The sequence below is a fragment of the Tenrec ecaudatus genome, chromosome 4, assembly GCF_050624435.1.
Source record: "Tenrec ecaudatus isolate mTenEca1 chromosome 4, mTenEca1.hap1, whole genome shotgun sequence".
NCBI classification, from domain to species: domain Eukaryota; kingdom Metazoa; phylum Chordata; class Mammalia; order Afrosoricida; family Tenrecidae; genus Tenrec; species Tenrec ecaudatus.
In genome coordinates this window covers 159,428,384-159,451,825 of record NC_134533.1, presented here as the reverse complement: position 1 = coordinate 159,451,825, position 23,442 = coordinate 159,428,384, and the positions used below count along the sequence as shown (strand labels likewise).

The following is a 23,442-nucleotide window of genomic DNA, read 5'->3' as shown; positions in this document are numbered from 1 at the left end:
CAAACCAACCCACACATCTTAAGAATCCCAGGAGAAGAGAGAGCATTTGAAGAAGAAATATAAAAGCAGAAACAACAAAACAACTTTTCAGATTGGATGAAGGACCTCCATAAATCCAACAAGTTCAGGGGACAACAAATAGGAAAAGCTTAGAGAAACATTATAATCAAACTCTTTAAGGATAAGGATAAAGAGAGAATACTGCACTCAGTGAGAGCCAGACTGTCATAGAGGGCCTCTTTAGTAAGATTAAATGCCGATTTCTCTTCAAAAGCCTTAGAGTCAGACGCAGAGGAATAGCAAATTTAAAGTGCTTAGAGAAAAGAATTGTCAATGAAGATTTATGTATCTGGCGACACTGTACTTCCAAAATATGGGCAAAATTAAGATAGTCCTAAATAAACAAAGGTTGAGGGAGTGCACGGCACTCAGAGCTACTGTACAAGATATGCTAAAAGGTGTCTTTTCAAAGGAAAGATAAAAAAGAGTAACTTGAAGCTATGCAGATTGAAGAAGAAAAAAAAATCTCCAGTAAAGAAGATAATTTTAGGGCCAATATAGGGTCAGTTTTATGGTCTTTTCAGTTCTTATGTTTGTCATAATTTATAATGATAATTTACTTAAAATTAGTATAGATTTATGTAATTGGGTACATGATATATAAGACTGGTGATAACAATATAAATGGATATAAAAAGAGGAATGGCAATAAGAGTTTTTTTATGTTACTAAAGTTAAGCTATTATCATTTGCAGCCAGATTATTGTAAGGTAAATGTAACCTTCAAAGTAAACACAAAGAAATGTCTGAAAAATATACACTGAAGGAAAGGAGAAGGAAATTAAAATAATTAAATATAAAATTTCTATTAAACACATGATTTCAGTATTGGATGGAATGAGAGGTAAAGAAGGTATAACATACACAAACACATACACAAAACAACTATCCAAAGAATTTACGATCTACTATATGGTGTAGTGTACACCCATAAGGTCTAGAGAAACAAGATATTTAAAAGTTATAGGATCAAAAAAATATATACCATACATACTCACGTATAAGCCGACCTGAATATCAACTGAGGCACCTAATTTTACCACAAAACTGCATAAAATATGCTGAAAATAGGCTTATAGACGAGTATATATGGTATCCATGTAAGTAACAATTTTAAAAGAACAGGGTTGGCTATATTGATATTAGACAAAACAGTTCAACTTAAAAATCACTTACAAGAAAATGAAGAGCATTATAAAATGATAAAAGGGTCAGTTCATCAAGAAGATAAAACAATCTATAAATATATGCACAAACATATATATAAACAAAATACATTCACCTAACATCCAACCCCCCAAATATGTGCAGCAAACCCTGACAGACTGAGGGGAGTAATAGACAGGGCTACAATAATGACTAAGAGGCCAATGCCCCTTGTCTTTTCTCAAACAGGCTTTTTGGCATATAATTCACATGTCATACACTTCAATAGTTCAGTCACATCACGAAGAGCTGTACAATCATCACCACAGTCAGTTTGAGAACATTTTCTTCATTCTTGTGCTCATAAATTTTGAGCTCCCCATTCCCCTCAACCTCCCCTGCCATACCCCCAAGGAACTGTTAATCTAGGTTCATCTATCCTGGATCTCATTCATATACTCAAAAACACTTAAAAAAATTAGCAATAATAACAAATCGAAACAGATGAAAATCTCAACTAAAAATAAAGCAGAAAATAATTAAAAGCTAGAACAAATTTAAATAGATCATAAAGGAGATCAATTGACAGGGTGCTAAATTTTAAGCTAACTGCATTTTCTTTTGTTTTTTTAAGTCATTTTATTGGGGGCTTGTACAACTCTTATCACAATCCAAACATCCATCCATTGTGTCAAGCACATTTGTTGCGTCATCATTTTCAAAACATTTTCTATTTGAGCCCTTGGTAAAGCTTCTCATTTTTCCTCCCTCCCTGCCTCCCCTCCCTCTTTCGTGAACCCTTGATAATTTATAAATTATTTTTGCCAATATTCATTTCCAACAATGAATAGGACATCTAGCGAAATTATAGACTTGAACAGCATTATAAATCAATTAGACCTAAAAGGCAGTCTTAGGATACTCTACCCAATAACAACAGCACCCATGTTTTCCCCTAATGCACATGAATAGATCATATGCTGGATTGATAACCAAATCTCAGTCAAGTTCTTAACATTGAAATCACATGAATTATCTTTTCCAACTACAATGGAATAAAACTAAAAATTAATAACAAATAAATTAGTGATAAAAATATACAAACATGTGAGAATTAAGCAACGCTGTCTTAAAGATCTTTATACATAAAGGAAAAATCAAGTGAAAATAAAGTCACAATTTACCAGAACTTATGGGATGCAGCAAAGGCAGTACTCAGTGGGAAACTGACAGGAATAAAATGCCAGTGTTAAAAATTAACAAAGAGCTCAAGTCCAATAACCTAACTACAACTTCTGGAACTGCCAAAACAAGACAAAACGAAGTCCAAAGCTACCAAAAGGAAGGCAATAACAATGCTCTCAGCAGAAATAAACAAAATAGGGAATTAAAAAGGAGAACAACAGGTAAGGATAATAGAGAAGGTAACTGAAGGGACTGGCAGGTCAGAACAGACCCTTGTGTCATGCAGCCTGTGGTGTCTAGCTTCTGCGATACCCGAGGACTCCCTTCTTTCTGGCAGTGAACTCTTTTGTAGTCCCCTCCCACAATACACCAGGGTTTCTCTATGTCAGTGGTTCTCAACCTTCCTAATGCCATGACCCTTTAACACAGTTCCTCATGTTGTGGTGACCCTCCCCTCCAACCATAAAATTATTTTTGTTGCTACTTCATAACTGTCATTTTGCTACTGTTATGAATCAGGCAATCCCTGTGAAAGGGTCATTTGACACCCCCAAAGGGGTCACGACCCCCAGGTTGAGAACCATTGCTCTATGTGACCGAGAGACTAGACCATTGGTCTGTCACTTCCAATATCAGCTTGTGGCTCTGTCCTGGGTGTTCCCTTGCTTTCTTGGTGACAAACTGGGAAAGCACACAGCAAGCAGCCTATGGAAGGAGCTTGGGTAAGTTAAGTTGGAAGCAGAATTTCCAGCTCCTGCCATGGCTTCAGAGAACAAGACCGCTTGACTACAACCTCACAAAAGAACCCAACTAGATTGCTGGGCCTGAGAGAGTGTGTGCAATCGGAAACATACGTTTAAATGGACGGCCAGAGCCTTAGAAAAAGTAAAAACCAAATTTAAAATGTATGCAAAAAAATTAACCAAGCACATTTAACTTGAGGAACTGCTTTCCCATCAAGGAAAGGGCAAAAAGAAAAGTACAAACTTACTGACCGAGTTAAGCATCAGTACTTTACTAACTTCCTTTGTGCCCTGGGCAGAAACTGAACTTACATAAAGCACAAAATAGGTAATCCTCTTTACTGTGGAGAGGACTGGGAAAACACTCCAGTACATTATGCTCAAGGAACTCTGGCACACAACGGTAAGAGCCTGATTGCTAACCCCCAGGTCAGTAGTTCAAGCCCACCAGCTCCTCTGAAGAAGACTTGATTTGCTCCTATAAAGATAAAAAAAAAAATCAAACTCTTTCCCTCGGGTAGATTCTGACTCATTGCAACCCTATTGGACAGAGGAGAACTGCCCCTGTAGGTTCGAATCTCTACCATATAACTTCATGTTTCTCCTATGGAGTAGCTGGTGGTTTCGAACTGCTAACCTTGTGGCTAGCAGCCCACTGCTGGCCGCCAGGACTCCCAGAATGTCCTAGGATGAGAGCCTAGGAAACCCAATGCAGTAGTTCTACCCTGTCCTATAGGGTCAGTATGACTGTGCATTGACTCACAGCACACAACAGCAGCAGCAGTAGCAGTACCAACACCACACCGAGCTAAGGGATATCCAGCAATCACAGAAAGACTATCAGCGGTAGCCTGCCTACTATACGCTCTCCAGCTTCCACACATTATCTTTCACCCTCGTTAAAAGCCCTATCACACATGATGTCATAAGGAATTATCATGAACACATGTTGGTGTGAAAGCCTAGACTCTTCAATATATTGCACTTCCTTGAAAGAAAATCAATAGCAGAGCTGACTAAAGGCCAAGTAAAGCAGAGAAACCAGACAAATCAGGTTACTTGTTAGATACACGACGATCACATGGGGTGAAATGGGGCAACGACAGTGAAATCAGAAATTGTTGAATCCTCACCAGGTTGTTGCCATGAATTCGATTTCACTTTCAACTGAAGACTTTTTCCTTTAAAATCTGCAATGAGACTGGCCCAGACCTAAACCTCGGCGTGAGGGGTACCAAGAAATCTTTGGTGGAGGCCCTGGAGTCCAGGTACTCACTTGTAGAACACTGAGACTGTCTCACTGGTGACCTTCGCTGCTCTGACCTTGGTACTGCACTTCCACAATGGCTGGCCCAGAACAACATCCTAGCTTTCCTGGAAGCAAGGAGAACGCCTTTCTGCCTCATTAGATTTCACTTACAATGCTGAAAAGGGAAAATGTACAAGGAAGCTTGTTGACTTTTATTGGGTAAATTTTTAAAAGTATATCTAAAATACCTGGCAAAGGTAAAAACTCAAGCAGTATCATGAGTTTATTCAGTAAAAAAGTAATTCTCTTTTCCAGCTTCTTTTCCTCAGAGTAACCCTATTATTGTGAGTTTATGTCGGGAATGCAATTATTTTTCAAATGTATGAAAGAACTCACCCTAATTTGAAGGAACAATTCACTGTGTCATTCAAATTGAAGTACTTGAATTCATTAGTCACACTGGTTTGAGTTGAGACACGGCCCTGTTAATGCACTTCTTCCTCTAGCATTCAGCTATAGGTTCAGATTTTTCCATAAATGTGTTTGAGTATATTCTGGACATACTAGATGGTGTGCAAGAGTTTTTATAGATGGCTGATATGTAAGAAATAATCATAAATTATACTCACATAAATTTGCAGTAAAGTTGTTTAAGATTTTACTTGTGGTGCTTATATGGGGCATCTCCTGTGTATCATTTCACTCTCTCGGACCCATCCATCTCTTACTCCAGCCACTGCAACAGGGGACAATTTGGTCGAGATGTAATCTTGGACTGGACCATTTTCCACTTCTTTACTGAGGCTTGTTGTCAAAGTGTGGAATGGCCAAACAATCCACTCAGTGCCCAGGCTTAAGCAAACCAGAAGGGCAGGGAAGTTAATGTCTGCAGCAATACTCTTGAATCATGTGGGGATGGGTCTGGTAGCTACTTTCTCCTTCATCCTTTGATGGATGGTTCTAGGATGCAATTCATGTCCTTCCTTAGAGGGTATCATAGACTTGAGACTAAGTAAGCTTAGAGAAGGGCAACTCAGTGCATCTTCTTGTCCTGACTCATTCTCAATGTTCCTCACTCCTGCTCCTGGGAATCACATATCCAAATAAATGACCTAAATTCAATTTTTTTGTTTCAGACTCTACTCTGGGGAAACCCAATCCCAAACCATGTTTTTCAACGTTCCTTATATACAAGATGCCTGTGAGAAAGTCCTTGTGGAAGAGAGGAAATCTAAATGCCTAAGTAATGATATTATTCTTCAGGGTTAATATATTTGCTTTCTTCTCTTTCTATGGCTCTGATTTTCTATTTTTATAATGCTATGCTGTAATATTATATATATATATATAGTATATCAACCTTCTAGAAAACAGGTTGTACGTAACAAAAATGTCACTGGCATTCCTTTACCACCTGAATGAGACGTGAGGACTGAAATCAGGTAGGGACAAGATCTGGCCTTATATAAGGAAGGAACCGATAAACAGTTCTTAGAAGACAGATTCCTAGAGTCATGAGTAGTACTAAATTCATGGGCAGCAGAGTTGACTGTCCCTCCCTGTTTTTTAAATTTTCCCCAAACTCTCGAAACTCATGGCCATTAAGTAGATTCTGACCCATAGCAACCCTGTAGGGCAGATGAGAATGGCCCCTGAGGGTTGTGGAGGCTATAACTCTTCATGGGAGTAGAAAGCTTCTTCTCTCTGCAGTCTGGTGGCACCGTGGTTAAAGCGCTTAGTTGCTAACCACGAGGTCAGCGGTTTGACCCCATCAGTCGCTCCCAGGAAGAAGACATAGCAGTCTACCTCCGTGAAGATGCTAGTGTTCCAATCTGCTTCCATGGCAGCAGGTTGGGAATGACTAGTGAACTACAAGAGCACGTCTAGGGGCTTTCTGAGAGTACGCACTGCAGAAATTCTTTGTCAAAAAGCTCTATCAGAGATGGCCTAAGCCACATAGCCCTGAGAAAAGTGCATCAACTAAAGAAAGAAACACAAAGACAATTCCTCCCGGAACAGAAGGTATATTGAAAACAGTGCTTGTCAAGAGGCGATTTACCAGATGAAAATTTGGAGTATCTAGCAGTTCTTGCCAAATGACATCAAACAGCAGCCCAGCTCCTATGATTACAGAGCTTCAGTGTCTGAACATTGCCAGAGGAAACATTTTGCTCACATCTCACAACTCTAAATGGACAGTCATAGCACATTACAAATCCTGGCACTTGGAAACAATCCTATTTTTTCCCAACAAAATGAAGCTCTTGCCATTCACTTGAATCTCATTAAAATTTATTGCAAGCACCCCAACAAGTCCTACAGAATCTTGGTTACAAAGGAGAAGAGGTGCAGTTAGCATTGCTGTGCTGTCGCTGGCCAACCAATGCACTCTAAATTGCTGCCATTTGGTTCTAACTATTTCCTTTAAAGTGTACACGTTTCCCTTCATCCTTGTAATCAATACTACCTGTGGCGACAGGCAAAAACATTCCTTGCCTTGTGGCAGACAATGACAACTTGATTAGAACGATAAATGTTGTTCCAGTTCAAATGTTTTAATCACCAGAGTGATTATAGGTGGGACTGCTACCTGATTATGAATCTTACTGCTAATTTGTGGCTGCCGGTATTCTTGCCGAGGCTCTCTTAAAGTTTAGGTCTTATTGTGCCCACTACAAAACTTGGATCAGTGTATTTCTGGAGTGAGTATGCAGCCTTCTGCTAAGAGGTAAGATGAAGTTTTAAGCAACTGCACCATACAGCATTTACAAGATTGTCTAATCATCATATTTTTTCGTTGTAAAAGACCTCAGAAGTAAACAGGCCAGGTTGATAAGTATGTTAATGTGAGTATATTTTGTGGAGAGCAACAGTTTGAATGTAGAACGTAGGTGATGCGTGGCATAGGGCAAGAATAAGCCTGTAAACGATACTGGTACATAAAGAATACATTACTTTAAAATAAGCCTTTAAAAATGGAACTGGTATTCAGGGCTTCAGGGCTCACAATTATGGCCTCAAGGGACACCGGAGTCAGCTGGCATAACGTAGCTCATAAAGACAGTAGTCTACATCCTGCTTTGGTGAGCAGCAACTGGGGTCGTGAAAGCTCATGAGTGGCCATCTAAGGTGCAAGCACTGGTTTCTCTATGACCAGAGAAAAGAAGAAAATCGAGGAAGCAATTAGTTCAGTGGACTAATTGGCCACATGAACATTAGTCTCTACAACCCTAAAACCAAACGCATAGGGTGGTGTCACTGCAGACCACTCTGAACAAGATCATAGTAGGAGGTCCTTGGATAGAGTGGAAGAAAAATGTGGAGCAAAATTCCAAATCATAAGAAGCACTAGGCTTACTGGTCAGTCTGAGATGGGAATTCCCAAAACTATGGCCGTTAGATATTGTTCAGGTCTGGATAAAAACTCGTCCTCAGGCTCAGTTTTCAGTCAGACAATAGATAGGTCTACAAGGCGGACAACAACACTAAGGAGGTATGCACACCCAAGAATAAGCAACCAGTTGAGATCAAAGGGCGGCAAGTACAGTATTAGGAAAGGAGGAACGGAACAGAAAATAGGGACAAAGTGGGAAAGTGGTGATATATTGTATCTTGTGGGGATTGTAATGAAAATGACATGAAACAAAATATGGAGGAATTGTTGAATGGAAAACTGGTCAGTTCTGTAAACCTTTACCCAATTCACAATAAAGTTTGTTTGTTTGTTTTAAGTAGCTGACGTTAAAGTTCCAGATGCACAGCTCAATAGGCTGTGGATTCTCTTACAATTTCCTCTACACATTTTTGGTTCTTTAAACCTACCCTCTTCAGCAGGGATTTCACTGTACTCTAGTTGTTTCTACTTGCACCTCGACCCGGGACAGCCTCATGGCTGCTCAGTCAATGTTTACTGAGTGAAAAACAAAAGAACCAATGAATGTTAAGTGAATTGAAGGCAGAACCACAAAGTGGTAAATCTGAAGGGCTTGAGAAATTATTTAACCAATTCCCTTACTACAGTTGAAGAAACCAAGCAGAGAGGTGGAATGCCTACAAACAGATAGATAGGGAAACCGACCCTACCCACTGCCATTGAGCCGATTCCAACTTGAGGTGACCCTATGACACAGAGCAGAGCTTAGACCACGGGGTCTCAGAGATTGTATATCTTTAAAGGCGCCAAGGAGCAGATAGCTTCTTTCCTAGACAGAGAAGCTGGTGAGTTTAAATCTCCAATCTTGTAGTTAGTCCAATGCTTAACAAGTCAACCCCAGGGCTCTTGAATTATAATGGCACGAGGGAAAGTTAGTTTTCTAGTTTTCAGATGGCTGAGTCATTTTGATTAGTTATTGTTTTCTCACTCTATCTTTTGGCTAAAATCCATAATATAAAGGAAAAATCAAAGAATTATTGATATGGAAATTTAAATCAGCTTCATTTAAAGTCTGGTAGGAAAAATTGGTATTTTTGAGCAAAAATAACTCATAGTTTAAGATTAGATTTTGATTACCTATTTTACTCCTCTCCTCCCACTGTTATTTGACTAATAATTGGCTGCATTACAAAATTCCTAATTATGTTTTCATTAATCGTATTACCATTCTTATCTTTTCACAGATAAGAAACATCTCAAAATTCAAGGATTTTATGTGGTAAAGAAAAATACCAGAAAAATTTCTGTCTTTAATTGATTATGCAAGGGCATTTGACTGTGGGTCAAAACCAACTATGGATAACACATAGAAGAATGGGAATTCTTCTACTGTGCTTATGAGGAACCTGTACATGGGTCAAGAGGCAGTCATTAGAACAGAACAAGGGGATGCTGCATGGTTTAAAAACCGGGAAAGGTGTGCATCAGGGTTGTATCTTCGGTCCACACTTAGTCAGTCTGTATGCTGAGCAAATCATCAAAGAAGTAGTACAACATGAAGACGAATGCAGCATCAGGTTTGGAGAAAGACTTATTAACAACCTGAGATATGCAGATGACACCACCTTGCCTGCCAAAAGTGAGGAGGACCAGAAGTACTTGCTGATGAAGATAGAGGATTGCAGTCTTTGGTAGGGATTACCAAAAGATAATCAAAATCCTCACAACTGCACCCCTAGGTACTTTCATGAAAAACAGAGAAAAGAGTGAAGTTGTCAAGGAGTTCGTCTTGCTTGGATCCAAAGTCAATGCTCAGGGAAGCAGAGCAAGAGAGCAGATGATGCAGTGCCCGGGGCAAATCTGCTACCGGAGACCCCCCCTAAGATGTTGAAGAGCAGAGATGTCCCTTTGAGGACTAAGGTGCACCTGACTCAAGTCAAGGTATTTTCAACGGCCTCATGCCCATGTGAAAGTTGGATATTGAATAAGGAAGACTAAAGAAGAATCGATGCAATTGAATGATGGTGCTGGCAAAAATATCGACAGTACCACGGACTGCAAAAGAACAAACATATCTGCCACGGAACAAGTACAGCCAGGAAGCGCCTTAGAAGCAAGGGTGGAAAGAGTTTGTCTCACACTCTTGGGACCTGTCATCAGGAGACACTAATCCCTGGGAGAGGGAGATCACGCTTCGTAAAGTAGAAGGGCAGCAAAGAGGAAGGCTCTGGAGGAGATGGACTGACACAGTGGTTACAGCAGTGAGCTCAGACGCAGTAACAGTTGTGAGGGTGGCCAGGAGCAGGCGGCATTTCCTTCTGTCGCAGGCACACAGGGTTGCTGAGAGTTGGAACCTACTCAACGGCCTAACGTGTGGTGAAGCAAGAAGCCCTGGCGTGGTGGCTCATGTGCTGGGCTGCTAATCGCAAAGCATCCTAACCCACCGGGCATTCTGAGGGAGAAGATGGGCTTCTCTAGCCCCATAAAGATCTTAAATCTCTGAACCCCCAGGAGCAGCTCTACTCTGTCCTATAGGGTCTCTGAGTCAGATTGTACTCGATGGCGGTGAGAACAAACTGTAATAAAGGAGTCCTGGTGATTGCCAACCCTAAGGTCTGTGGATAAAAAGCAAAACCAGGAGCTCTGTGGGCAAAACACACAGCTTTCCGCTCCAGTAAAGATTTACAGTCAGGGAAACCCTGCGGGGCAGGTCTGCTCTTCCTGTAGGGTCGCTGTGAGGTGGAATCAACCCAATGACCATTGATTGGGGGGCTATGGGGTGAAGAGAGTTGAAGCAAGGTGAAGAGAGGGAGAGCATGGTAAAAATATTGTAAGGAGTAGTAAATTATGACATCAACAGGAAACATTCTAAACCAGAGTAATGGATCCTTAATAATGGGGACACGTGTTTTCATGTGGAAACTTAAATCATGTTACATTGCTAAATAAACAAACAAATAAATGTTATAAAATTAAGCATTAACAAAACCCAGCAAAGGAAGATGATCAGAAATAAATATGAAGATCGCTTTAAAAAGTCTGTAGAAAATGAAATTGTATGTAAGTCTTGGAATTTTTTTCACGAACTTTTTAAATTCCTCTTGTATACAAAGATGGTAGTTATGTTTTTATGGTAGAATTAGAGAGTATCTTTTCCTCATCTATTTTTTTATATTTCATAAGATGCTCTAATGTGCATTTAGACTACTGTTATAATGCCAAAATAATGCATTTCCGTTTTACAGAAATTAAAAGGTCGACATATCAGATGTCAACACCGAACTTCCCCTTTCACGTTTCCTTTAGGTTTCTGTATTTCTCTTCCTTCCTAATCCTCCAGTTCCTGTGAGCAAGCCCCCGGCAAGGGTAATCTTGTTGAGGCCAGAAATAGGATCCCCAGTGAAGATGAGAAGGAAGAAACCTTAGGGCCACCTCGTCCCTTCGGATCTGTTAGAGAAACATACTGAGAAATTCACCGAATTTCTGAGAACAAAGAACTTCCTGCAAATGCCTTTTACTACATTTTAAAAAATGGTCCTAGAAAACCCGAAAGGGCCCTAAATAATTCACAATCTCTTCCCAGAGTACAGTTTCCGGACGTGTGCTCTCTTTGCTCCATGGCTGCAAATGGCTTTCCCTGTGCCGTTACTGATTGCCGGGACACTAATGGTCCAATTAAAACGTAGCTGGAACTTTTAGGTATCATCTATTTTAGGACGGATAAAATGTTCTCAATAGGAGGTAACCCTCCAGCCACTTTCTAAATTGCTTACAGCACATAGCTCCCACCCTAAAAATAAAAAGCTATTTCTCCAAAAGGCATATTACAAAGCTTGATGTGTGTCTACCTAGCAGGTAGCTCTGATTGGGCCCAGCACTCAAGGACTTCTGATGTTTAGCTGCATCAGGGAACCACAAAGCAGAGGTGGGAAAATGAACACTGCTCTTTTTATCTCTTCTCCTCTGGGAAGGCTGTATCTGACTGCCTGGCTCGTGTAAATCTATCTGTAGGCCCCCAGTTCTAGCAGACACCCAAATGAACATCATAAACAATCCTAAAGGCTGAGTTCTCACCTGCACTAGCTGGTTGACTTGCTACTTGTAAGCATTCTTTCAACGTGTGGTCACGGGAAGCTCCAAGGGCTCTCCATGAACTGGACTGTAAGGACAGAAACAGTAACCCTTGCTACCCTTAGGATTGACTCTGAGAAGAAAGGCATTGAAGCGGCAACTCAGGCAAGTGTCTTGAGGCCGGCAGCAAGATGCTACCACTGGGCATCCTATACTCCCCGAAATATTCAGCTTCCCAAAGGGCTCTTCACTGCCCTATTCCTAGACTCGCCCTCCTCCCGGATATTGGGGTTCTTGAGTCTGTGACAGGGAATAGCTCTCTCAAATAAATGGTTCCATTTTCTCATAATTCCCTCAAGCAGAAATCATTAGAAACCATATGGTTGAATCCTTAATAAAGGGTTATATAGATTACTTATGCAAGTTTTAAAACGAAATTAAAAATAGAATTTAAAAAATCATTTTATTGGGGGCTTATACAACTCTTATCACAATCCATATATCCATCCATTATGTCAAGCACATTTGTACATATGTTGCCATCATCCTTTTCAAAACATTTTTTCTACTTGAGCCCTTGAAATCAGCTCCCTATTTCACCATCCCACCCTCCCTCCCTCTCTCATGAACCCTTGATAATTAATCTTTTTTTTTTTCATTTATTACACCGACTACTGTCTCCCTTCATCCATTTTTCTGTTGTCCATCCCCCTGGGAATGGGTAACATGTAGATCATTGTGATCGGTTGCCCCTTTCTCCCCCCACCTCCCTCCTACCCTCCTGGTATCACTACTCTTATTATTGGTTCTGAGGGTTTATCTATCCTGGATTTCCAGTGTTTCCAGCTCTTACCTGTGTACGTGCTCCAGTCCAGCCAGATTTGTAAGGTAGAACTGAGGTCATGACAGTGGATAGGGATGAAGCATTAAAGAACTAGGGGAAAGTTGTATGCTTCATCAGTGTCATATTGCACCAACCGGCTCGTCGCTTCCTTGTGATCCTTCTGTGAGGGGATGTCCGATTGTCTACAGATGGGCTTTGGGTCTCCACTCACACTCCACTCATTCATGTTGATATGATTTTTTTTCTGGGTCTTTGTTTCTTCTGGTATTTCAACAACTCTTCAACTATTTAGGATACCAAAGCTCTCTGAGCCAGTGTGAATTACTCTGATTTGATACTGTCTTCTTAAATCGTGCCACTACTTCCCTTGGGGAGTATCTGTTAGGCTCAAACTATTGAAATGTTAGCCCACTTGCACCATTTCAAATAGAAATATTGATAGTCCAATAGAATGTCTTCCTTCCTTCTTACTTTATATTTTGTTTAGCATTATAATGGGCGAATGAAAGGATCTAGCTAGCTTAATGTGGGTTCCTGAATGACGATTCAGAACCTCCTCTTTCAGTCTCTATTTGCACGACTCATATACACAGAGCCCTCGTTCTACGGCAAGTGGATGTCTGTGTGGGAAAAGATGAGTGGTGGCTTTCTTTTCCGTCAGCTGTTAGGCATACATGCACAAGTTACGTGAGTCGTGTGAGGAGAGATGAGAAAGGCAGCAGAGAAAACAAGAAGGCAGCCCTGTGCACCTCGGGGAAACGATGACTTCTTGAGTTCACTACTGTCAAGAGACCAGAATCGTAGTTTTATTGCTGGCAACAATCTATGAAATCCTGTCCATGCGTTCAAATTACAGGAAAACGGATCTTAGAAAGGTGTGTCAACTTACTCAAGGTTCTAATGGCGACAGTGTGTGCAGTATGGTGTGGGCGGGTAATGATGTTCTGCTTGCTCTGGCCTCTCCTTCCTTGCACCTCTCAGCATCTCTGCCATGCCCCAAGCATTACCCTTCCCCCTATCTTCTAATTCGATTACTAAACTGTTACAGTCTCTGAAATTTAGTCTATAAAATGATGTGAAATGCAGAAAATAATATTGTTCATTGTAGCATTATTCAATAGAGCATACATATATATTTTTTCAGAAGGATTGCTTAGTGAATAGTACTCTCAATGAATAGAGTATTGTATAGTCATTAAAGTTATCTTAACATGAAGATTTAATAACGCGAGGGCATTCATATGTGATAATGTTAAATAAAACTGCAAGGTGTCGACTATATTTTTAAAATGCTTAGCATGAGGGAAATATACCAAAAATGCTTACAATGTTGGATTACCAATCATTTTTATTCTCTTACTATATTGTTTTACTTATTTGTATAATGAGGGTGTAAGACTCTTAAAGTTAATGAAAAGAAAATATCACATTGTATAATATAACCTAAGTGGTTAGAACGATATAAAGTCTGGGCCATGGTATGGTTGCACGGACCTGACTTTGGCTTAGTTCCTGTTTCTCTGCTGAATTTTACGGATGGTGGGTTGCTGGCAGGAAAAGCATTTTTTAAAAAGAGAACAGAGGAGTCAGAGAAAGAGAGAGAGAAGGAAGGATACATCGTTGTGAGACAATGTTTTCAGACAGTGGAAAGGATCTCATTAACCACTTCCTAAAACTGGAAGGGCTAAATTGAGAATGTAATAAAGTCAAGGTGGGACAGAATGCAAAGAAGCTAGCCATTGCAGCAATGAGTGTCTTAGGACAGGATGCTTACACTCGTGTCTTCAGGAATTGGAGACTATCCCGAATCCTCTGTGTAATTAGGAAGTGTTTATCTATGACACAACCATGTCTCTCTGCATTTTCTTTTACACTGGAAAAATGGGTAAGTAAACTTTACCAAGCATCGTTAAAAAATAATGATCAAACTATGAAACACCCTTTTGAGGATGTATTTTCATGGATAGTATGCTGAGTGAAGTTAGTAAAAAGCATTGTTCTTAAAAAAAATCAAGAAAATGTTTTCCTAACAAAAGAACTGCTGATCTAAACCAAAGGACTTGCCCCAAATGGGCCATGTGTAAGTGCATCTCTGCAGATGAGGGGAACCCTGGAGTGGTGCAGACAGTGAACATGCTCAGCTGCTCACCAGAGTTGAAAGTTTGAGTCCACACAAAGGCACTTAGGAAGGAAGGCCTGGAAACCTACTTCCCCCAAATCAATCCCCTGAAAAGCCTATGGAGATCGCTCTATTCTAACACCCCACTGGGTCACCATGCGTTGGAGTCAACTGGGCAGCAGCTACTGGTGGTGGCCAAGATTAGTAATTGCTCATAAATAGGACAGATGAGTAGAAAATTGTTCTTGAAGGAAAAACCGGGCCTTTGATGTTGATTTCCACCTTAATCCCCCACTTGTGCCTCTTCACCACATAGAACGTGTTCTTTCTTCCCAAATTAGATTCCTTCATTTATCATTTGCTCTTCATGGTTTAAATAATGCCCTCCCCTAACTAAAAGTTGGCTTACTTTCACAACTCTTTTGCTTCATAAGCCTTCTGTTTCACAGCTTGTGGGCGTCATAGGGTGCACTTGTCCTCATGTCCCAGTGGACTAGTTCTTCCGAGGCCATGAGTGTGTGTTTCAGCACATCTCAAATTCTTTCCTACCGTTTCAATGCCCTTCCCTCTTCTTCCAACAACCTAGAATATTTCCAGATGAGTACATTCAACAAATGGCTACCAGCTGAATAAGAACCTAGATTAGTGTAATCACAGCACAACTTGATTAGTAATGCAGAGGTTGGAATCCCAGCCTTACTATTAAGTAGCTGTGTTAATTTGGGCATATCTACAGGTCTCAGTTTCCTCATCAAAAAATGATTGTGTGGGTAGGGAGTGGTTGGAGTATATGAAGCCTATAATCTCTAAAATTCTAATTATTTAATAGTACTGTGATTGGGATTATCACAGTCTTATTTTGAGAAAAGCAATAAAAAGAATTTCAAGGAGAGGAAAATTAAAAACAATTGAAATAAAGGCAGACCAAGTAACTTCCTATCTAACAGGTAAGAGGATGCCAATGTGTCTGGGAATTTAATGAAATAAAGTAGAAACACTGAGAAGCAAAGTTTTGGGAAAGCTGATATATAAGTCCTGAGTGGGACATATACGGAGGAGGGAGCGTAGCATATTAATGGAGACCACCGAGAAACTACAACAACTGCATTAGGGGTTAGGAAGGAACAGTGCCTCCCAGTGAGCGAAACTGAAATCAAATATTAAGAATATCACCACGGAGACAGTTTCGATTACGATGGAAAAATAAGGTGCATGCTAACGACCTTTCATAAAATAAAAGTAGAAGTTACTAGTGTTAAAATAGGCATCACATACTACCAACATTTGACCACTAGAATCCATTTTCTTGGACTCCTCCCACCACCCTTTAGGAGATGTGACCATTTAAATCAGCTGATTTATGCTAAGTAAATTTAATTTGATTAAATAGAATACTTTCAAATAATGTAACATCAACTTCATTAAAACTGGGTTTTAGCTGACAGATTATACAAGCAAGAACACCCGTGTTCTCCCTGGTGTCTGTACTCTCGGTTACGCTTTCTTGGGCGGGGTGAATCTATGGTGGCCAGTGACCTGACGTTTCTGATGCAGCACTAGGAGATAAGATTCATTAGAATAGCCGAAGAAAGACAAAGTCAAAGTTCAGCTGCAAAAAAAAAATTTTTAAGCTGCAAATTTAAGAAAGAAAGAAAAAAGTATATCTTTAGAAATTAAAATCTCTGAGATTTAAAAAAGGTATTTGAATTGGGGCATAGTTCTTGGATTATCAGCTGAAAAAGTGTTCACTAGTATTCAAAGTTTATGTGACATTTTAAAAGATTAGATCAATGGAGGTACATGACTGATGAAAGGCTACCAAAAAGTCCATGTTAATTAAGAAGAAAAGGGGGATTTGAGTGGGGTGAAGGGTGTGGTAAGTGGATGGTGTCATGGACAGGGGCACAACTAGGGAAGCAGAACCAGCATCTAGGAGAGGGTAGAGATCCTGTATTAGAGCAACGCCAAGCTGGCGGAGAGGAAGCACTAAGAGGTGGAAGAAGGGGGAAAGTGATGGCAGGGCAGGAGGAGGTGCAAGGGAACAGAAGCAAGCTCTAGAAGCAAAGGTAGTACAGATAAAGAGATCAACAGAAGTGTGCACGTATATAAATACATTAATCCATAACAACAGTGGTATTGGCCTATGTACATATATTTATAAGGCAATACACTGAAGCTGCAGATGGTTCTTGGGCCTCAGCTCATACCTTCCCTCAATACAAGAACACTTTGTTCTAACAATTTGACATTCTGTGATGGTCACCCCCCAGCCACCACCACCATACACACGATCGCTGAAGACGACATGGGTGCAAAAGCAGATGTGGTGAAGACAGAGGATGGTGCCTGGCTATTAAAAGATATAGTGTCACAACTATATGTAGCAACGATGAAAAATACAACTTTCCTCTAGTTCCTAAATGCTTCCCCCGCCCCTTTCACACACACACTGTCATGATCCAAATCCTACCTTGCAAGTCTGACTAGACCAGAGGATGTACACTGGTACAGATAGGAGCTGGAGACACAGGGAATCCAGGGTGGTTGATCCCTTCAGGACCAGTGGTGTGAGTGGCGATACTGGGAGAGTAGAGGGAGAGTATGTTGGAAAGAGGGAACCGATTTCAAGGATCTACATGTGACCTCCTCCCTGGGGACATACAATAGAAAAGTGGGTAAAGGGAGACGTGGGACAGAACAAGATGTGACAAAATAATTACTTATAAATTATCAAGGGTTCATAAGGGAGAGGGGAGTGGGGAGGGAGGGGAAAATGGGGAGCTGATGCCAGGGGGTTGGGTGGAGAGCAAATATTTTGAGAATGATGAGGGAAATGAATGTACAAATGTGCTTTACACTATTGATGTATGTATGGATTGTGATGGGAGTTGTATGAGCCCCTAATAAAATGATTTTTTTTTAAAGGCATAGTGTCTGGGGTCTTAAAGACTTAAAGCTAAACAAGGAGCCATCCAACAGTGAAGCAACAAGCTCACGTGGAAGAAGCACACCAGCTAGTGGGATTATGAGGTGTCATCAAGACCAGGCAACGGGCATCAAAAGACTCACAACAAACAGTAAACAAACAAGCAAAAATGCATTGGTGAGAATGAAAGGGAGTTGGAGCGGAGACCCAAAGCCCATCTATGGTACATTCCCTGACAGAGGGGTCACAGGGAGGGGGTGAGTCAACCAGGGTGCAGTAGAGCATTAATGGGTCACACATATACCTCGAACCCTTGAGGTTTCCTCACCCCCCACGCCCGCTCTCATGACCTCAGTGCCGCGTTCCAATCTAGACTAGATGGGAGCATGTACATAGGTATAGGCAAGAGATAAAATTCACAACACATGGAACCCAGGAACAGGAATGGGAATAGAGATACCAAAAGGGTAAGGTGGGGAGAGATGAGGAGGGAGGGGGGCACCGATCACACACCACCCCCTTCCAGGGGGAAGAACAACAGAGGGGAAGGGAGACAGCGGGTGGTGTGAGATTTGAAAATAATTAACAATCTACAATCTATCAAGGGGCCATGAGGGTTGGGGTGGCGGGGAGGAAGGAGAAAAAAGAGGAGCTGATCCCAATGGCTCAATGGAAAGTAAATGTTTAGAAAAGAACAATGGAGTATAAGTACAAATATGTCGGATATAATTGATGTATGGATTGTAACAAGAGTTGCAAGAGCCCCCAATAAAATGATTAAAAAAAACAAAAAACTATTTACGAAAACAGGAACTGACCAGACTGGGCCAGGAGGCATAGTCTACTGCTTTCTGGAGTAAAAATATTTGGCTCAGCTGCAAAAGGAAATAAATGACAGACTGGCTAAATAGACAACAAGATCTTTTTAAAAAGGGGGGGGCATTTAATATTTAAGAGCCTACTCTAAAAATGCCTGATGAGGTTTGATATTAAAATTTTAGAAAAAATATACTATTAACCCAGTTTACAAAACTTGGAAACCAGTTTGCCTTTAAACTAGTACCTGAGAGAAAGCCCTACATTTTATCAAAATCTCTAGAGAAATTTCTGCAGGGAGGAAAAATAATTAGCAATTGTATGCATGACAAACATACCTGCTTCATCATAGGATGCAGTCAATTTTTCCAGCATCTCTCGATCAATGGATAGGATCTGCTGCTCAAGAATGGTTTGGTAGGACAGCACACTGTTTTCTTTGTCTTTCTCATAGTCCTGAAGATGCTGTTTCAGGGCCTCTGGGAGTCGGGATTTCACATATTCGGCTGCTGTCTGCAGATAAAACAGGCAGAGAACCCCATTAGTGTTTCCCATCTTAGGCTTTCCATTTCTTTCAGATGCTGTACAGCAAACTTCAAGTACAGTAGAGCCAACTCTTTCGACAAGCATGCCCTTGTCCTTGTCAGTTTTAGACTTCACTGTATCAAGGCGGCTCTTCAAATGGAATCACAGTCCTCCCAAGAGTGTCCAACCAGGTTTAATGGTCTAAAAAAGATGACAGATGTTTTAAGAATTTCTACTATTTCAAGTGAACTCTGGAGGCTCCTTGGTAGTGACCTTGCTTAACATAGGTGACTTGCCCTTATCTTGCAATACAGGCACTATCTCCAAAGTGAGCCCACCCACCACCAGCTATTACCTGCCACCCCTCTCCCCCCACGATGGAAGTAAACAAAAATGTAGAGACTAATGCCTCCCAACCTGAAAAACAGAAAGGTCACTTAAGTGTCCTGGCCTTCATAAGTCCTCCTAACCTTTGTCCCGCAACTTTCACTCTGTGTACACAGGCTCAGCCAGTTGCTGTCCAGTTGATTGTGACTCCTGGAGACCCAATCTGTTTTAGAGGTGAGCTGCTCCAGAGGGTTGTCAAGGCTGGGGTCTTTCAAAAGTAGAGCACCGGGTCTTTCTCCCAGATGTCTCTGGGTACATCTGAACCAACCACCCTTCAGTTCATAGCTGAGCATTAACTGCTTTCTTTATCCTGACTCTTAAGTACACAACAGCCCCCCCCCCGCCACAAGCTACATCTATAATTCTATGCGGTGACCTTCTCACATGTAAATGGAGGTCGGAAACAGGGATTGTGCATTTTGAAAAAGATCTTCCCAAGGATTCTATATCTTCTTTTGCGGGTGTGGAAAATGGGGGTACAGCTTACTCTTGCCCCTCCTGCTGAGAATCCCAGCTGTAGTGAACTTTAAAGGAGAGATTAAGTGGTACAATGGATGGGTGAATCAGGGGAACTCTGAAATCCTTAAGATATCTGGAGAATGTCAACAGTTTTCTAGTTCCTGAATATTGCCTCAAATTGATAAACCAACAAATTGAGGCATGCATGCATTGTTCACAATTATACTCATAGCCACTAGAAAACTGAACTAAAAGAGCACTTCTGGGATACACAGGTGCCTAGGATAAGGTGAAAGTGTGTCTATAGTCAGGAAGCTTTAATTGTACAGGAAAGCCCATTAAAGTAAAAATTGTTGCAAGGTGGAAATCTGTTACTAAAGGAAAACAAGATACTCATATTTCACACTAAGAAGAACATTAGGAAAGTGGTAGGACTGAAAAGGTAGAGAACATGTGAGACCTGGAAAAACAAAGCAGTCCTGCTAAGGTCCAGCTCTCACAGGTTCTACTGCGTGAGAGTTAGGTTTATTGTGCCACCTAAGCCCATAGGAAAATGGGTACGGAGAATGATCAGGTCACAGCTTGATTAGAGGGTGACTGAGATAAATGAAGACATCCAGCATCCTTCTCTCTCTTGTTCCTTGGTAATCAGACCAGTGTGCTGCTGCTTTAACTAGTTCTCTGCTTCAACCAGTGTGCTACACACCTGTGGCCCAAGGCAACCCATGGATCATGTTGCTAGAACTTGAGGCTGCTTTGAGACGGTGTGGTGCATATATCACTTGAGACCGAGGCTGGTGGGTTCTGTTGCCATGCATATTGCTTGAGTTCAAGATCCCATTGGGCTTGCTTTGCTAAGCTCCCATGCTACAGATTGTTGCTAACCCACCCTGCTGTCTGCTGCCTACAGTCAGATGCTGCCTGTTTTGCCTGAGGGAAGACTGTGATGTCTGTTCCTTGACCTTGGACCCAGCAGCCCACATGAGTTGAAGGATTTCTAAAATATTAACTGTTCCTTGACAGTGAGTTGAACTGAGCTCTATGTACTTCTGTGTGCACTAACTAGCTGGTACATTCCTTCTCCCGGTATAAACTCTATCTATCTATCTATCTATCTATCTATCTATCTATCTATCTATCTATCTATCTATCTATCTATCTATCATCTAAAATCATGTGTCCTGGTTTTGTTTCTCTCGAGAACCCTGTCTTACACATACTGTACAAGCGAACTTTGCATTAAATACACACTCACCTACACAAACCCACTGTCATCAAGTTGATTCCAACTCAGAGTGCCCCTACAGGACAGAGTAGAACTGCTCCTGTGAGTTTGCAACACTGAATTTACCGGAGCAGACAGTAAATGGTAGGTTTGAATGGTGGACTCTGCTTAGCAGCCAAATGCTTAACTCACAGTACTACCAACACCCAAAATATACACACAAGGGGCTTCAAAAAGCTCATGGAAAAGTTACATTATCCTTTTACTCCATTTTTCCATGAACATTTTTGAAGCCACTTGTATTATATTAACATAAAAAACAAAACTGTAGGATACCAGATAGAATATATTCTTATGTAAGAATAACATGTAAATACATTCTTATGTAAGAATAACATGTAAATACTATGTATTTATTATTATCCCATGTGACTAGAAGAGAGAGAAAACACCATATTCCAGTGGTGGAAGATACTTTATTTTCCACATTTCTGTATTGTTATTAACTTATTACAATTAAAAAGAATATCTTTAAAACACATTTCTTGTGGCCTACAAATGGGCTTTGGGTCTCCCCTCTGCACTCCCCCCTCATTCATTATATGATTTTTGTTCTTTAAAAACATTTCTTCATTGCTATACTGCACCCTGACTGACTTGTCTCTTCCCCACGACCGTTTTGTAAGGGGGTGTCTAGTTGCCTACAGATGGGCTTTGGGTCTCCACTCTGCACCCCCCTCATTCACGATGATATGATTTTTTGTTCTGATGATGCCTGATACCTGATCCCTTCAACACCTCATGATCACATACGCTGGTGTGCTTCTTCCATGTGGGCTTTGTTGCTTCTGAGCTAGATGGCCGCTTGTTTATCTTCAAGCCTTTAAGACCCCAGACGCTATATCTTTTGATAGCCGGGCACCATCAGCTTTCTTCACAACATTTGCTTATTCACCCGCTTTGTCTTCATGATCATATCAGGGAGGTGAGCACACAATGTGATATTTTGTTCTTTGATGCCTGATAACTGATCCCTTCGGCATCTCGTGATCACTTTGCTTATTCACTCGTTTTGTCTTCAGCGGTTGTATTGGGAAGGTGAGCATCATAGAATGCCAATTTAATAGAAGAAAGTATTCTTGCACTGAGGGAGTACTTGAGTGGAGGCCCAACGTCCTTCTGCTACCTTAATACTAAACTTATAAATATATGCACATAGATCCATTTCCCCATCCTCATATATAGATATATTTGCATATGTACAGGCTTTTATTTAGACCTATATAAATGCCCTTTGACTCCTAACTCTTTCCTCTATTTCCTTTGACTTTCCTCTGATCCCACTATCATACTCAGTCTTCATTTGGGTTTCAGTAATTCCTCTTGGTTACATTAGCCTTGATCATGCCCTACCAGGCCTCCTATACCCTCCTCACCACCAATTTGGATCACTTGTTGTTCCCTTGTCCTTTGGTTTGTTAACACCGTTACCTTCCCCCCCACCTCTCCCTCTCCCATGCCCCCCAGAACTGTTGATACCGTTGTTTTCTCCTCCAGATTGTTCATCCAGCCTATCTTATTTAGACACTTAGACAGACCTGCGGAGATAACATGCACACGCAAAAAAAAAAAGACAGAGCAAAGGCAAGCAACAATATACAACACGACAACAACAACAAACCAAGGACTAAAAAAGAAATATTTTCCAGTCCAGTCTGTTGGGGTACCACGCCCTGGCCCCAAAGGCCATCTTCAGCAAGCCCATTTGTAGGCCACTGGACATCCCCTTACAGAAGGGTCTCATCTCAGGGAGGAGACAAACCAGTCAGGGTGCAATGTAGCAACGATGAAACATACAACTTTCCTCTAGTTCCTAAATGCTTCCTCCTCCCCCACTATCATGATCCCAATTCTACCTTACAAATCTGGCTAGACCAGAGGATGTACACTGGTACAGATAGGAACTGGAAACACAGGGAATCCAGGGGAGATGATCCCTTTAGGACCAGTGGTGTGAGTGGCGATACTGGGAGGGTGGGTTGGAAAGGGGGAACCGATTACAAGGATCTACATGTGACCTCCTCCCTGGGGGATGGACAACAGAAAAGTGGGTGAAGGGAGACGTCGGACAGGGCAAAATATGACAAAATAATAATTTATAAATTATCAAGGGCTCATGAGGGAGTGGGGAGCAGGGAGGGAGGGAAAAAATGAGGAGCTGATACCAGGGGCTTAGGTGGAGAGCAAATGTTTTGTGAATGATGAGGGCAGTGAATGTACAAATGTGCTTTACACAATTGATGTATGTATGGAT

At 41.1% G+C, this 23,442-nt stretch overlaps 1 protein-coding gene across 1 annotated transcript in view; it reads right to left on the bottom strand.

Annotated features, from left to right (window-relative positions):
- The window catches only part of PPM1L (protein phosphatase, Mg2+/Mn2+ dependent 1L), a 323,356-nt gene that overhangs the window by 68,390 nt on the left and 231,524 nt on the right, over positions 1–23,442 (bottom strand). The window contains exon 2 of the mRNA XM_075546985.1: positions 18,871–19,045. Coding sequence (XP_075403100.1) covers positions 18,871–19,045 — 175 coding nt within the window. The remainder of the gene's footprint in view (positions 1–18,870; positions 19,046–23,442) is intronic.